At 39.9% G+C, this 12500-nt stretch overlaps 1 protein-coding gene across 6 annotated transcripts in view; it reads left to right on the top strand.

The window, feature by feature from the left end:
- The window catches only part of LOC133555861 (phospholipase A2-like), a 15053-nt gene that overhangs the window by 2038 nt on the left and 515 nt on the right, over positions 1-12500 (top strand). For all 6 annotated transcript variants that reach the window (XM_061905293.1, XM_061905295.1, XM_061905297.1 and 3 more), the window contains 2 exons: positions 8227-8389; positions 10733-10839. In XM_061905293.1, the coding sequence (XP_061761277.1) occupies positions 8227-8389; positions 10733-10839 (270 nt within the window). The remainder of the gene's footprint in view (positions 1-8226; positions 8390-10732; positions 10840-12500) is intronic.

Here is a 12500-nt window from a genome sequence, read left to right as displayed (position 1 = left end):
CAAGGAAAACTCACACCCAGTGGGCAGGGAGAATTCGCATCCAGTGGGACGCCAGTGACAATGCTGACTATGAGAAACCTTGGAGAGGACCTCAGATGTGGGCCCCCCCCCCCCCTCTAGGGGACCGAAAGCAATGGATGTCGAGCGGGTCTAACATGATACTGTGAAAGTTCAATCCATAGTGGCTCCAACACAGCCGCGAGAGTTCAGTTCAAGCGGATCCAAGACAGCAGCGAGAGTCCCGTCCACAGGAAACCATCTCAAGCGGAGGCGGATCAGCAGCGTAGAGATGTCCCCAACTGATACAGGCGAGCGGTCCATCCTGGGTCTCGACTCTGGACAGCCAGTACTTCATCCATGGTTATGTAGAGCTTCAGTCGTTCAATAATCCGGGGTCTCCGCTGTCGTATTTTACGCTTCATAATGCGCCACAAATTTTCCATGGGAGACAGGTCTGGACTGCAGGCGGGTCAGGAAAGTACCCGCACTGTTTTTTTACAAAGCTACACTGTTGTAACAAGTGGCTTGGCATCCATCCATTTTGTACCGCTTATTCCCTTTTGGAATCGCGGAGGGCGCTGGCGCCTATCTCAGCTACAATTGGGCGGAAGGTGGGGTACACCCTGGACAAGTCGCCACCTCATCGCCGGGCCAACACAGATAGACAGACAACATTCACACTCACATTCACACACTAGGGCCAATTTAGTGTAGCCAGTCAACTTACCCCCAGGTGCATGTTTTTGGAGGTGGGAGGAAGCCTGTTTATTTTAGCAAGACAATGCCAAGCCACTGGCAGAGGGGTTAGTGCGTCTGCCTCACAATACGAAGGTCCTGCAGTCCTGGGTTCAATCCCGGGCTCGGGATCTTTCCGTGTGGAGTTTGCATGTTCTCCCCGTGAATGCGTGGGTTCCGTCCGGGTACTCCGGCTTCCTCCCACTTCCAAAGACATGCACCTGGGGATAGGTTGATTGGCAACACTAAATTGGCCCTAGTGTGTGAATGTGAGTGTGAATGTTGTCTGTCTATCTGTGTTGGCCCTGCGATGAAGTGGCGACTTGTCCAGGGTGTACACCGCCTTCCGTACGTTTGTAGCTGAGATAGGCGCCAGCGACCCCAAAAAAGGGAATAAGCGGTAGAAAATGGATGGATGTTTTAACAAAACATCAAATAAATGCTTACTTCAATTGTGTTTTAGTCTATTCAAACAATAGTGGGTAAGTCCACATATACAACAACAAATCAAGTATGAGCACATTTACACAAGCAGAATTGTATTTTATTTGTACATATATATATATATTTTTTTTGTTCATTTATTTTGCCTCCCTCATTCGAATTTTCACACTTTTTTACTTATGTGAAGCATTTTTATGCGTTTTTTCATTCAAAGTTGAAATTTATTTGATGTATGATTTGTACTGAAACACTAAAACAAATCCTAAAACAGGGGTGTCAAACTCCTTTTTATTGAGGGCCAAATCGCAGTAATGGTTGCCGCTTTTAACAATCAATATTACATACAAACAATATATTTTTTTTACATAAGCTGCAAAGAAAAAAATAGAAATTTTACTTTAAAGTAAAAGCAGTGTTTTTTTACAGCATGTAAAAACATTGATAAATGGAATGGAATGGAAAAACAATACCACTGTTTTTAGCATTTCAAAAAAAAAAATTTTTTTACGTAAAACATCGAATAAATAATTACCTCAATTGTGTTTTATATATTTATTTTAGTCTATTTAAAGGATTGTGGGTAGGCCCACATATACAGCAACACACAATTACACAGGCTAAATTGGGGCCCTAAGCAGAATATTATTTTATTTGTTGTTTTTTTCATTTATTTTACCCCCCTCATTAGAATTTTCACACTTTTTTTACTTACGTCAAACATTTTTATCCTTTTTTTTTTTTAATTCAAAGTTGAATTTAATTTGATGTATGATTTGTACTGAAACACTAAGACAGTGGTGTCAAACTCGTTTTCATTGAGGGCCACATTGCAGTTTTGGTTGCCGCTTTTAAAAATTAGTAATATATATATATATATATATATATATATATATATATACATGTATGTATATATATACATGTATGTATATATATATATATATATATATATAAAATACATGTATGTCTATATAATGCCTTAACAATATATTTTTCTACATAAGCTACAAAAAAAAAAAATAATCGAAATTTTACTTTAAAGTTTTTTTTTTTCTTCAAGCATATAAAAAAATGGAATAATTGGAATGGAAAAACAAAACTACTGTTTTTGGCAGTATTTTATTTTATTTTTTTCTGTAAAACCATAAAATAAATAAGTACCTCGATTGTGTTTTATATATTTATTTTAGTCTATTTAAAAGATTGTGGGTAGGCCCACATTTGCAGCAACGCACAATTACACAGGCTAAAGTGGGGCCCTAAGCAGAATATTATTTTATTTGTTCTTTTTTTCATTTATTTTACCCCCCTCATTAGAATTTTCACACTTTTTTTACTAACGTGAAACATTTTAATCCTTTTTTTTTAATTCAAAGTTGAATTTAATTTGATGTATGATTTGTACTGAAACACAAACACTAAGACAGTGGTGTCAAACTCATTTTCATTGAGGGCCACATTGCAGTTATGGTTGCCGCTTTTAACAATGAGTAATATATATATATATATATATATATATATATATATATATATATATATATATATATATATATATATATGTCTATATAATGCATTAACAATATATTTTTCTACATAAGCTGCAAAAAAAAAAATAATCGTAATTTTACTTTAGAGTAAAAGCAGTGTTTTTTGTTTTTTTTACAGCATATAAAAATATTGAATAATTGGAATGGAAAAACAAAACTACTGTTTTTAGGAGTATTTTTTTTTTTACTGTAAAACCATAAAATAAATTACCTCAATTGTGTTTTATAAATTTATTTTAATCTATTTAAAGGATTGTAGGTAGGCCCACATATACAGCAACACATATTTACACAGGCTAAAGTGGGGCCCTAAGCAGAATATCATTTTTTTCATTTATTTTACCCCCCTCATTAGAATTTTCACACTTTTTTACTTACGTGAAACAGTTTTATCCTTTTTTTTAATTCAAAGTGCAATTTAATTTGATGTATGATTTGTACTGAAACACAAACACCAAGACAGTGGTGTCAAACTTGTTTTTATTGAGGGCCACATTGCAGTTATTCTTGCCGCTTTTAACAATGAGTAATATATATATATATATATATATATATAAATATAAATTTTACTTTAAAGTAAAAGCAGTGTTTTTTTACAGCATGTAAAAACATGGATAAATGGAATGGAATGGAAAAACATTACCACTGTTTTTAGCATTTAAAAAAAAACATCAAATAAATAATTACCTCAATTGTGTTGTATATATTTATTTTAATCTATTTAAAGCAGTGGTCCCCAACCACCGGGCCGTGGCCCGATTGGTACCGTGCTGCAGAATAATTTTTTAATAAATTTTTATTAAAAAATAAAAATAAACACAATATTCAATTACCATTAGTGCACCAACCACAAAAACCTCACTTTTTCATGACAAAAACGTCCCTTTTTTATGACAAAGAATTAAAAAAAAAAAAACAATGAGTAATATATATATATATATATATATATATATATATATATATAATACATGTATGTCTATATAATGCATTAACAATATATTTTTCTACATAAGCTGCAAAAAAAAAATAATAATCGAAATTTTGATTTAAAGTAAAAGCAGTGGGGGTTTTTTTGTTTTTTTACAGCATATAAAAAATTGAATAATTGCAATGGAAAAATACTACTGTTTTTAGCAATATTTTTTTTATTTTTTTTACAGTAAAACCATAAAATAAACAATTACCTCATTTGTGTTTTATAAATGTATTTTAATCTATTCAAAGGATTGTGGGTAGGCTCACATATACAACAACACATATTTACAAATTGGGGCCCTAAGCAGAATTGTATTTTATTTGTTGCTTTTTTTCCATTTATTTCATTACAATTTTCACACTTCTTTACTTACGTGAAACATTTTTATCCTTTTTTTTTTTATTCAAAGTTGAATTTAATTTGATGTATGATTTGTACTGAAACACTAACACAAACCCGAAGACGTATATATATATATATATGTCTTGATTGGATTATCCAGAGAATAGTGCTCGATACCGTGGTAGAGCGCAATATGTAGGTGTGGGAAAAATCACAAGACTACTTCATCGCTACAGAACTGTTTCATGAGGGGTTCCCTCAATCATCAGGAGATTTTAATGGAAGCATTCACATACAATGGTTTATATAGGGCACAGAGTGGGTGGGTACAGGCAGGCGTAGGGTGTGGTGATTGGCTCATGTGTTACCTAGGAGGTGTTTCCGTCTGTGGCGGCATGTTGAAATGATTTCACTGCGCTTGTTGAGGGATGATAGATCTGGATGATATATAATAAACAGTTTCTCTTTTAGGCATAGGTTGCATCTTTTATTATCACTGTTGTAAGGTGTGCTGGATGCAAGAATTTGCCATGTTATTGAATATTCAACATTATTGTCTTTGAGGTTCCAAATGTGTTTGCTGAGTTCTGTAGAACTCCGCAAAGTCTGCTTTCTAAAGGAGGTGACACGTACGTAGGATTAACCGAAGGAGCGTTCAAAACAAGATGGAATAATCACAACGCCTCCTTTAGAAACCAGACTTTGCGGAATTCTACAGAACTCAGCAAACACATTTGGAACCTCAAAGACAATAATGTTGAATATTCAATAAAATGGCAAATTCTTGCATCCAGCACACCTTACAACAGTGTTAATACAAGATGCAACCTATGCTTAAAAGAGAAACTGTTTATTATATATCATCCAGATCTATCATCCCTCAACAAGCGCAGTGAAATCATTTCAGCATGCCGCCACAGACGGAAACACCTCCTAAGTAACACATGAGCCAATCACCACACCCCTACGCCTGCCTGTACCCACCCACTCTGTGCCCTATATAAACCATTGTATGTGAATGCTTCCATTAAAATCTCCTGATGATTGAGGGAACCCCTCATGAAACAGTTCTGTAGAGATGAAGTAGTCTTGTGATTTTTCCCACACCTACATATGTATATATATATATATATGAAAATACATTATTTGTAATGAATTATTCTTAAATTTGAGAAAATTTATTTGCCACGGTCAGGCAGGGAACCAACTATCAGTAATAAACGAGGGTGTACTGTACATCAGAAGAATTTTTTTATCAATTTTTATTTAAAAAAAAAAACATTTTTATACATATATTTTTTACATTAAATCAACATAAAAAACACAATATACACTTACAATTAGTGCACCAACCACAAAAACCTCCCTTTTTCATGGCAAAAACGTCCCTTTTTCATGACAAAAAAAAAAAAAAAAGGACACCCCCCCACCGCGGGACAAATTATTAAGCGTTGACCGGTCCGCGGATACAAAAATATTGGGGACCACTGCTGTACATTATTAGTGATGGCGCAGGAATACATTTGTCATAAAATATCTTATGAATTACTTGAAAATTGACATATTTAATGTGCGTCTTCACGCAAAAACGAGGACTACCACAATGCCCCGTGCACGTCGTGATTTGCGTATAAGGAGGGGCGGCCCTGCATTCTCCTCCGCGCTTAAAACCAAAGGCTTGGCAACACTCCGAATTCACCTTGCAGAATGTCAATAATACCTTTTTTTAATGCCTTTGTATTTCCATAGTTTTAAAAACGTGAAGAAAGACATCAATTAAAGATGCCTGTGAGCAGTTTAATACGACTGAATGAAAGTCAAATTTGTTCGGAGTCTGGTTACGCAATGGCTCTGAGCACAATAACACAAATATTCCTAATAACATGTACAGTACGGTATGTACCTGTCCCATCATACAGTACATTATGCAAAACAGGGTTCCAACCTGCTCAGTGGCATTGTGGTTAGAGTGTCCGCCCTTAGATCGGTAGGTTGGGTGTTGGAGTCATACCAAAGACTATAAAAAAAAGAAAGACCCATTACTTCCCTGCTTGGCACTCAGCATCAAGGGTTGGAATTGGGGGTTAAATCACCAAAAATGATTCCCGGGCGTGGCCACCGCTGCTGCTCACCGCTCCCCTCATCTCCCAGGGGGTGATCAAGGGGATGGGTCAAATGCAGAGGACAAATATCACCACACCTAGTGTTTGTGTGACAATCATTGGTACTTTAACAAAACAATGACAGAGTTGTCAGTGTTTGGGTGTAGTTTTAATTCCTGTCTTGCGCTCCCTATTGTGATTTTTTCACTTCCTGTTTTCCCTTATCCTGCAGCAGCTTTGCGCCTGCCTTTTGAGCACTTTTCCCCCCTTCACCTGTTTTCTGTTAGTAATTACAAACGTTTGCGTCCCCTTTGGTCCAGATGACTAGATGTCGAATATTTCCAATAACAATTTGAAATGTGGACTCGTCAGACCACAGAACACTTTTCCACTTTGCATCAGTCCATCTTAGATGATCTGGGGACCAGAGAAGCCGGCGGCGTTTCTGGATGTTGTTGATAAATGGCTTTCGCTTTGCATAGCAGAGCTTTAACTTGCACTTACAGATGTAGCAACGAACTGTATTTAGTGACAGTGGTTTTCTGAAGTGTTCCTGAGCTCATGTGGTGATATCCTTTAGAGGTTGACGTCGGGTTTTTGATACAGTGCCGTCTGAGGGATCGAAGGTCATGGTCATTCAATGTTGGTTTCCGGCCATGCTGCTTACGTGGAGGGATTTCTCCAGACGCTCTGAACCTTTTGATGATATTATGGAGCGTAGATGTCGAAATCCCTAAATTTCTTGCAATTGCACTTTGAGAAACGTTGTTCTTAAACTGTTTGACTATTTTCTCACGCAGTTGTGGACAAAGGGGTGTACCTCGCCCCATCCTTTCTTGTGAAAGACTGAGCAATTTTTGGGAAGCTGTTTTTATACCCAATCATGGCACCCACCTGTTCCCAATTAGCCTGCACACCTGTGGGATGTTCCAAATAAGTGTTTGATGAGCATTCCTCAACTTTATCAATATTTATTGCCACCTTTCCCAACTTCTTTGTCACCTGTTGCTGGCATCAAATTCTAAAGTCAAGGATTACTTGCAAAAAAAAAAAATGTTTATCAGTTTGAACATCAAATATGTTGTCTTTGTAGCATATTCAACTGAATATGGGTTGAAAAGGATTCCGGCTTATTAGTGATTCCTAGAGCCCAAAAAAAGTCTGCGGGCTATAGAGCGTTTTCCGTTCGGGCTCCAGTACTCTGGAATGCCCTCCCGGTAACAGTTCGAGATGCTACCTCAGTAGAAGCATTTAAGTCTCACCTTAAAACTCATCTGTATACTCTAGCCTTTAAATAGACCTCCTTTTTAGACCAGTTGATCTGCCGCTTCTTTTCTTTCCCCTATGTCCCCCCCTCCCTTGTGGAGGGGGTCCGGTCCGATGACCATGGATGAAGTACTGGCTGTCCAGAGTCGAGACCCATGATGGACTGCTCGTCGGGACCCAGGATGGACCGCTCGCCTGTATCGGTTGGGGACATCTCTATGCTGCTGACCCGCCTCCGCTTGAGATGGTCTCCTGTGGACGGGACTCTCGCTGCTGTCTTGGATCCGCTTGAACTGAACTCTCGCGGCTGTGTTGGAGCCACTATGGATTGAACTTTCACAGTATCATGTTAGACCCGCTCGACATCCATTGCTTTCGGTCCCCTAGAGGGGGGGGGGGGTTTGCCCACATCTGAGGTCTTCTCCAAGGTTTCTCATAGTCAGCATTGTCACTGGCGTCCCACTGGATGTGAATTCTCCCTGCCCACTGGGTGTGAGTTTTCCTTGCCCTTTAGTGGGTTCTTCCGAGGATGTCGTAGTCGTAATGATTTGTGCAGTCCTTTGAGACATTTGTGATTTGGGGCTATGTAAATAAACATTGATTGATTGATTGATTGATTTGCAAATCATTGTATTCCGTTTATATTTACATCCAACACAATTTCCCAACTCATATGGAAACGGGGTTTGTAGAACTATATAAGTCCAGAAAGCCCTCCGAGTCCGGTCAAAACTGCAACGTGGACCTCAATGAAAACGAGTCTGACACCCCTGAATTAGTACATGTCAGATGGAACTGTTGTTGTCCTTTTTTACAGCGGTCTCCGCAGCCGGATCTTCCCTGGAGCGGACCAAAAGAGGAGTACTGGAGCTGGGGGGCATCATCAAGTGCACCACGCAGAGCCCAGCTTTCGCTTATCTGTGGTACGGCTGCTACTGTGGACTGGGGGGCCACGGAAATCCTGTGGACGAGACCGACGAGTGAGTCGATTATCGCAAGATAATAGTATCGGAAATTATCGTTATCGGTTTGGAATTGTACGGAATATGCACTGTACTGTGCAATCTACTGATAAAAGTTTCAATCAATCAATATCGGGGGGGCCCCTGGGCTTCAGCCCAAATAAACCTGTGTATTAAGGGGGCCTGGTCTAGGGTTAAGAAACACTGCATTAAACCGTGTTATAAATCCATTCGTGTCTTTATCAAATGACTAAATCTTAGAGATGTAGATTTTAGAGCGAAAACATGACTTTAATGTCAAAAAACAAATAGTGCAACTGGTAAGGGCACATGCAGGGAAAACCGGAACCAGGAACAATGATAACAGGCAACGGGATACAGGAATCAATCATCGAGCCCTGACTGGAGGGCGAGGCAGGCATAAATAGTACAGATGTCCGATAAATGCTTTAAAATGTAATATCGGAAATTATGTGTCGGTTTCAATATAATCGGTATCTGTTTCAAAAAGTAAAATTTATGAACTTTTTAAAACGCCGCTGTGTACACCAACGTAGGAAGTAAGTACAGAGCGCCAATAAACCTTAAAGACACTGCCTTTGCATGCCGGCCCAGTCATATATCTACGGCTTTTCACACACACACACACAAGTGAATGCAAGGCATACTTGTTCAACAGCCATACAGGTCACACTGAGGGTGGCCGTATAAACAACTTAAACTTTTTGTAACACTGTCACAAATATGCGCCACACTGTGAACCCACACCAAACAAGAATAACAAACACATTTCGGGAGAACATCTGCACCGTAACACAACATAAACACAACAGAAGAAATACCCAGAATTCCTTGCAGCACTAACTCATCCGGGACGCAGCAGTACAGTCTCTTGAGGATGCAGCGTTCTGTGGGCTATTTACAGGCCTCCACTTAGACTGCGTCTGCCAGCTATGTTGTAGTTTTAAACGCTTCCATATCGAGTCTGATGACAGATATAAGTTAGAACTAGAGATGACCGATAATATCGAACTGCCAATATTAAAATGTGGTATCGGAAATCATCGGTATCGGTTTCAAAAGGTAAAATTTAGGACTTTTTAAAACGCCCCTGCACGGAGTGGTACACGTACGTAGGGAGAAATACAGAGCGCCATTAAACCTTAAAGGCACTGCCTTTGCGTGCCGGTCCAGTCACATAATATCCACGGCTTTACACACACACACACATGTGAATGCAAGGCATACTTGGTCAACAGCCATACAGGTCACACTGATGGTGGCCGTATAAACAACTTTAACTTTTTGTAACACTGTCACAAATATGCGCCACACTGTGAACCCACACCAAACAAGAATGACAAACACATTTCGGGAGAACATCCGCACCGTAACACAACAGTAAACACAACGGAAGAAATACCCAGAACGCCTTGCAGCACTAACTATTGCGGGACGCAACAGTACACCCCACCTCAATCCCACCCACCTCAACATCCTCATGCTCTCTGAGGGAGAGCATGTCCCTAATTCCAAGTTGCTGTTTTGAGGCATGTAAAAAAAAAAAAAATGCACATTGTGACATCAATAATAAATATGGCAGTGCCATGTTGGGTCCCGACTTCATCCAGCACTTAACCCTCAAACCCCGCCCCCCACAAGGGAGAGGGGTGCAGAGGAGAAAAGAAACGGCAGATCAACTGGTCTAAAAGGGGGGTCTTTTTAAAGGCTGGAGTATACAAATGAGTTTTAAGATGGGACTTAAATGCTTCTACTGAGTTCGTGCTCAAGGACTGGTTGGTAGACTAGGTTGGTAGAAGCCGGGGATTGAACCAGGAGCCTTCAGGTTGCATAGCCACTCGCACAGTAGAGTACAATCCATCAAGCGGGGAGCCTTCATAGCTTACCAAAGTCGTACTAAAACATTTTGATGATGTAAAGTTCTATATTTTTCAACGGAACATATAAAATGTTGGTGTTGTTTACTTGAGTCATATTGCAGTCTACACGTGTGTCTTATGTGTGACTGCCATCTACTGGTCACACTTATCATTTCACCATGTACCAAATAAAATAGCTTTGAGGTGGGGCAGCACAATCAAAATTATGACATACTTTGGGCGCACCGGGTTATAAAGAAGATGAGAAAATAAAAGGATTTTAAGTGCGCCTTATAGTCCGGAAAAATACGGTACATAATCACTCACCCAAATCCTAATGGTCTCCGTCTTTTTGTTTTGAAACCATTATGTCCTCAAGCATGAAAACAATGTTCGATGCCGCTTACTCCGCACTTTACAAAACTGGCAATTTATTCGAACCCTCACACAAAACACATTCATCCCCATTTTTGGACTGCAGGTGCTGCCACCAGCATGACTGCTGCTACAATAGGGCGGAAAAGGAGGGCTGCAAGCCCAAAACGGACCGCTACAAATGGACGTGTGAAGACAACATGGCGATCTGCGGTATTTCCTTCATCTATTTGTCTTCATTTATCTTGTCTTTCACCGACGAAGCCGAGTGTTAGATGGATATTTTCCCTTTTTTGGCAGAGTAAAAACACCTTGTCTCAATTTACAAATGCAACTGTTTTGCAACATTCTGTGTTGGTCTGCGAGGAGGGGGCGACTTGTCCTGGGTGTGTACTCCGCCTCCCGCCTGAATGCTGCTGGGATAGGCTCCAGCCACCCCCTACACGGGGTGGAAAATGGATGTTGCATACATGCAAAGTTTATGTCATTACGTTCTAAAATTGACCACCTTCTTCTAGACATCTGCGTAAAGATAGCAAACATCCTTTTAAACTTCCTATTAAAACTAATCGGAAACTTCTGGCACATTTTCGGTGACATAAATGAAATGAAAATCTTTTTCAACTTATATTCAATTGAATAGACTGCAGAATAGACTGCTGTGGAGGGGGGCGTGGCCTGCGGGCCTGCAGCGGAGCGGGGTGTGCCGGGACGGGCTTCGAAATCAGCAACAGGTGCGTAGATGGCCCACCTGGGCCCGGTTATCTAATCACCTGTTGCTCAGTGAAAAGGCAGCAGCCGGGCCGAGAGAGACAAAGACAATTGCTGAAAAGCCACAAAAAAACTGTATTTGGAAAAATAAACATCATTGTGAATCTAAACTGGAGTCTCATGTCAATGCCTGGTGGTCCGAAGAACCCACTAGGGGGCAACCTCCACATTTTTGTAAATAATAACCAGTCCAGTTTAGATTCAGAGTGACGTTTATTTATCCAAATATAGTCTTTTTGTGGCTTTTCTGCAATTGTCTTTGTCTCTCGTTCTCGCTCCAACACCTCTCTCCTCCCCGGCTGCTGCCTTTTAACAGAGCGACAGGTGATTAGATAACCAGGCCCAGGTGAGCCATTTACGCACCTGTCGCTGATTTTGAATTCCGGTCCTGGCACACCCTGCTTTGCTGCAGACCACGTCCCCCTCCACAAGGGCGTTTCTGGGAGCTGTTGTTAAATGGCTTTTGCTTTGCATAGTAGACTTGTAACTTGCACTTACAGATGTAGCAACCAACTGTAGTTACTGACAGTGGTTTTCGGAAGTGTTCCTGAGCCCATGTGGTGATATCCTTTACACACCGATGTCGCTTTTTGACGCAGTACTGCCTGAGGGGCCAAAGGTCCCTAATATCATTGCTTACGTGGAGTGATTTCTCAAGATTCACTGAACTTTTTGATGATATTATGGTGAAATTCCTAAACTCTTTGCAATAGCTGGTTGAGAAATGTTGTTCTTAAACAATTTGCTCACGCATTTGTTGACAAAGTGGTGACCCTTAACCCTTGATTCGTTTGTGAATAACTGAGCATGTCATGGAAGCTGGTTTTGCACCCAATCATGGCACCCACCTGTTTCCCAATTAGCCTGTTCACCTGTGGGATGTTCCAAATAAGTGTTTGATGAGCCTTCCTCAACTTTCTCAGTCTTTTTTGCCACTTGTGCCAGCTTTTTTGAAACATGTTGCCGGCATCAAATTCTTAAGCGGCTAATATTTGCACAAAATAACGTAGTTTCCCAGTTCGAACGTTAAATATATTGTCTTTGCGGTCTATTCAATTGAATACAGGTTGAAAGGGATTTGCAAATCATTGTATTCTGTGTGG

Source organism: Nerophis ophidion, linkage group LG07, assembly GCF_033978795.1.
Source record: "Nerophis ophidion isolate RoL-2023_Sa linkage group LG07, RoL_Noph_v1.0, whole genome shotgun sequence".
Taxonomy (NCBI): domain Eukaryota; kingdom Metazoa; phylum Chordata; class Actinopteri; order Syngnathiformes; family Syngnathidae; genus Nerophis; species Nerophis ophidion.
The sequence above is the reverse complement of the archived record's forward strand: the minus strand, read 5'-3'. Positions and strand labels throughout refer to the sequence as shown.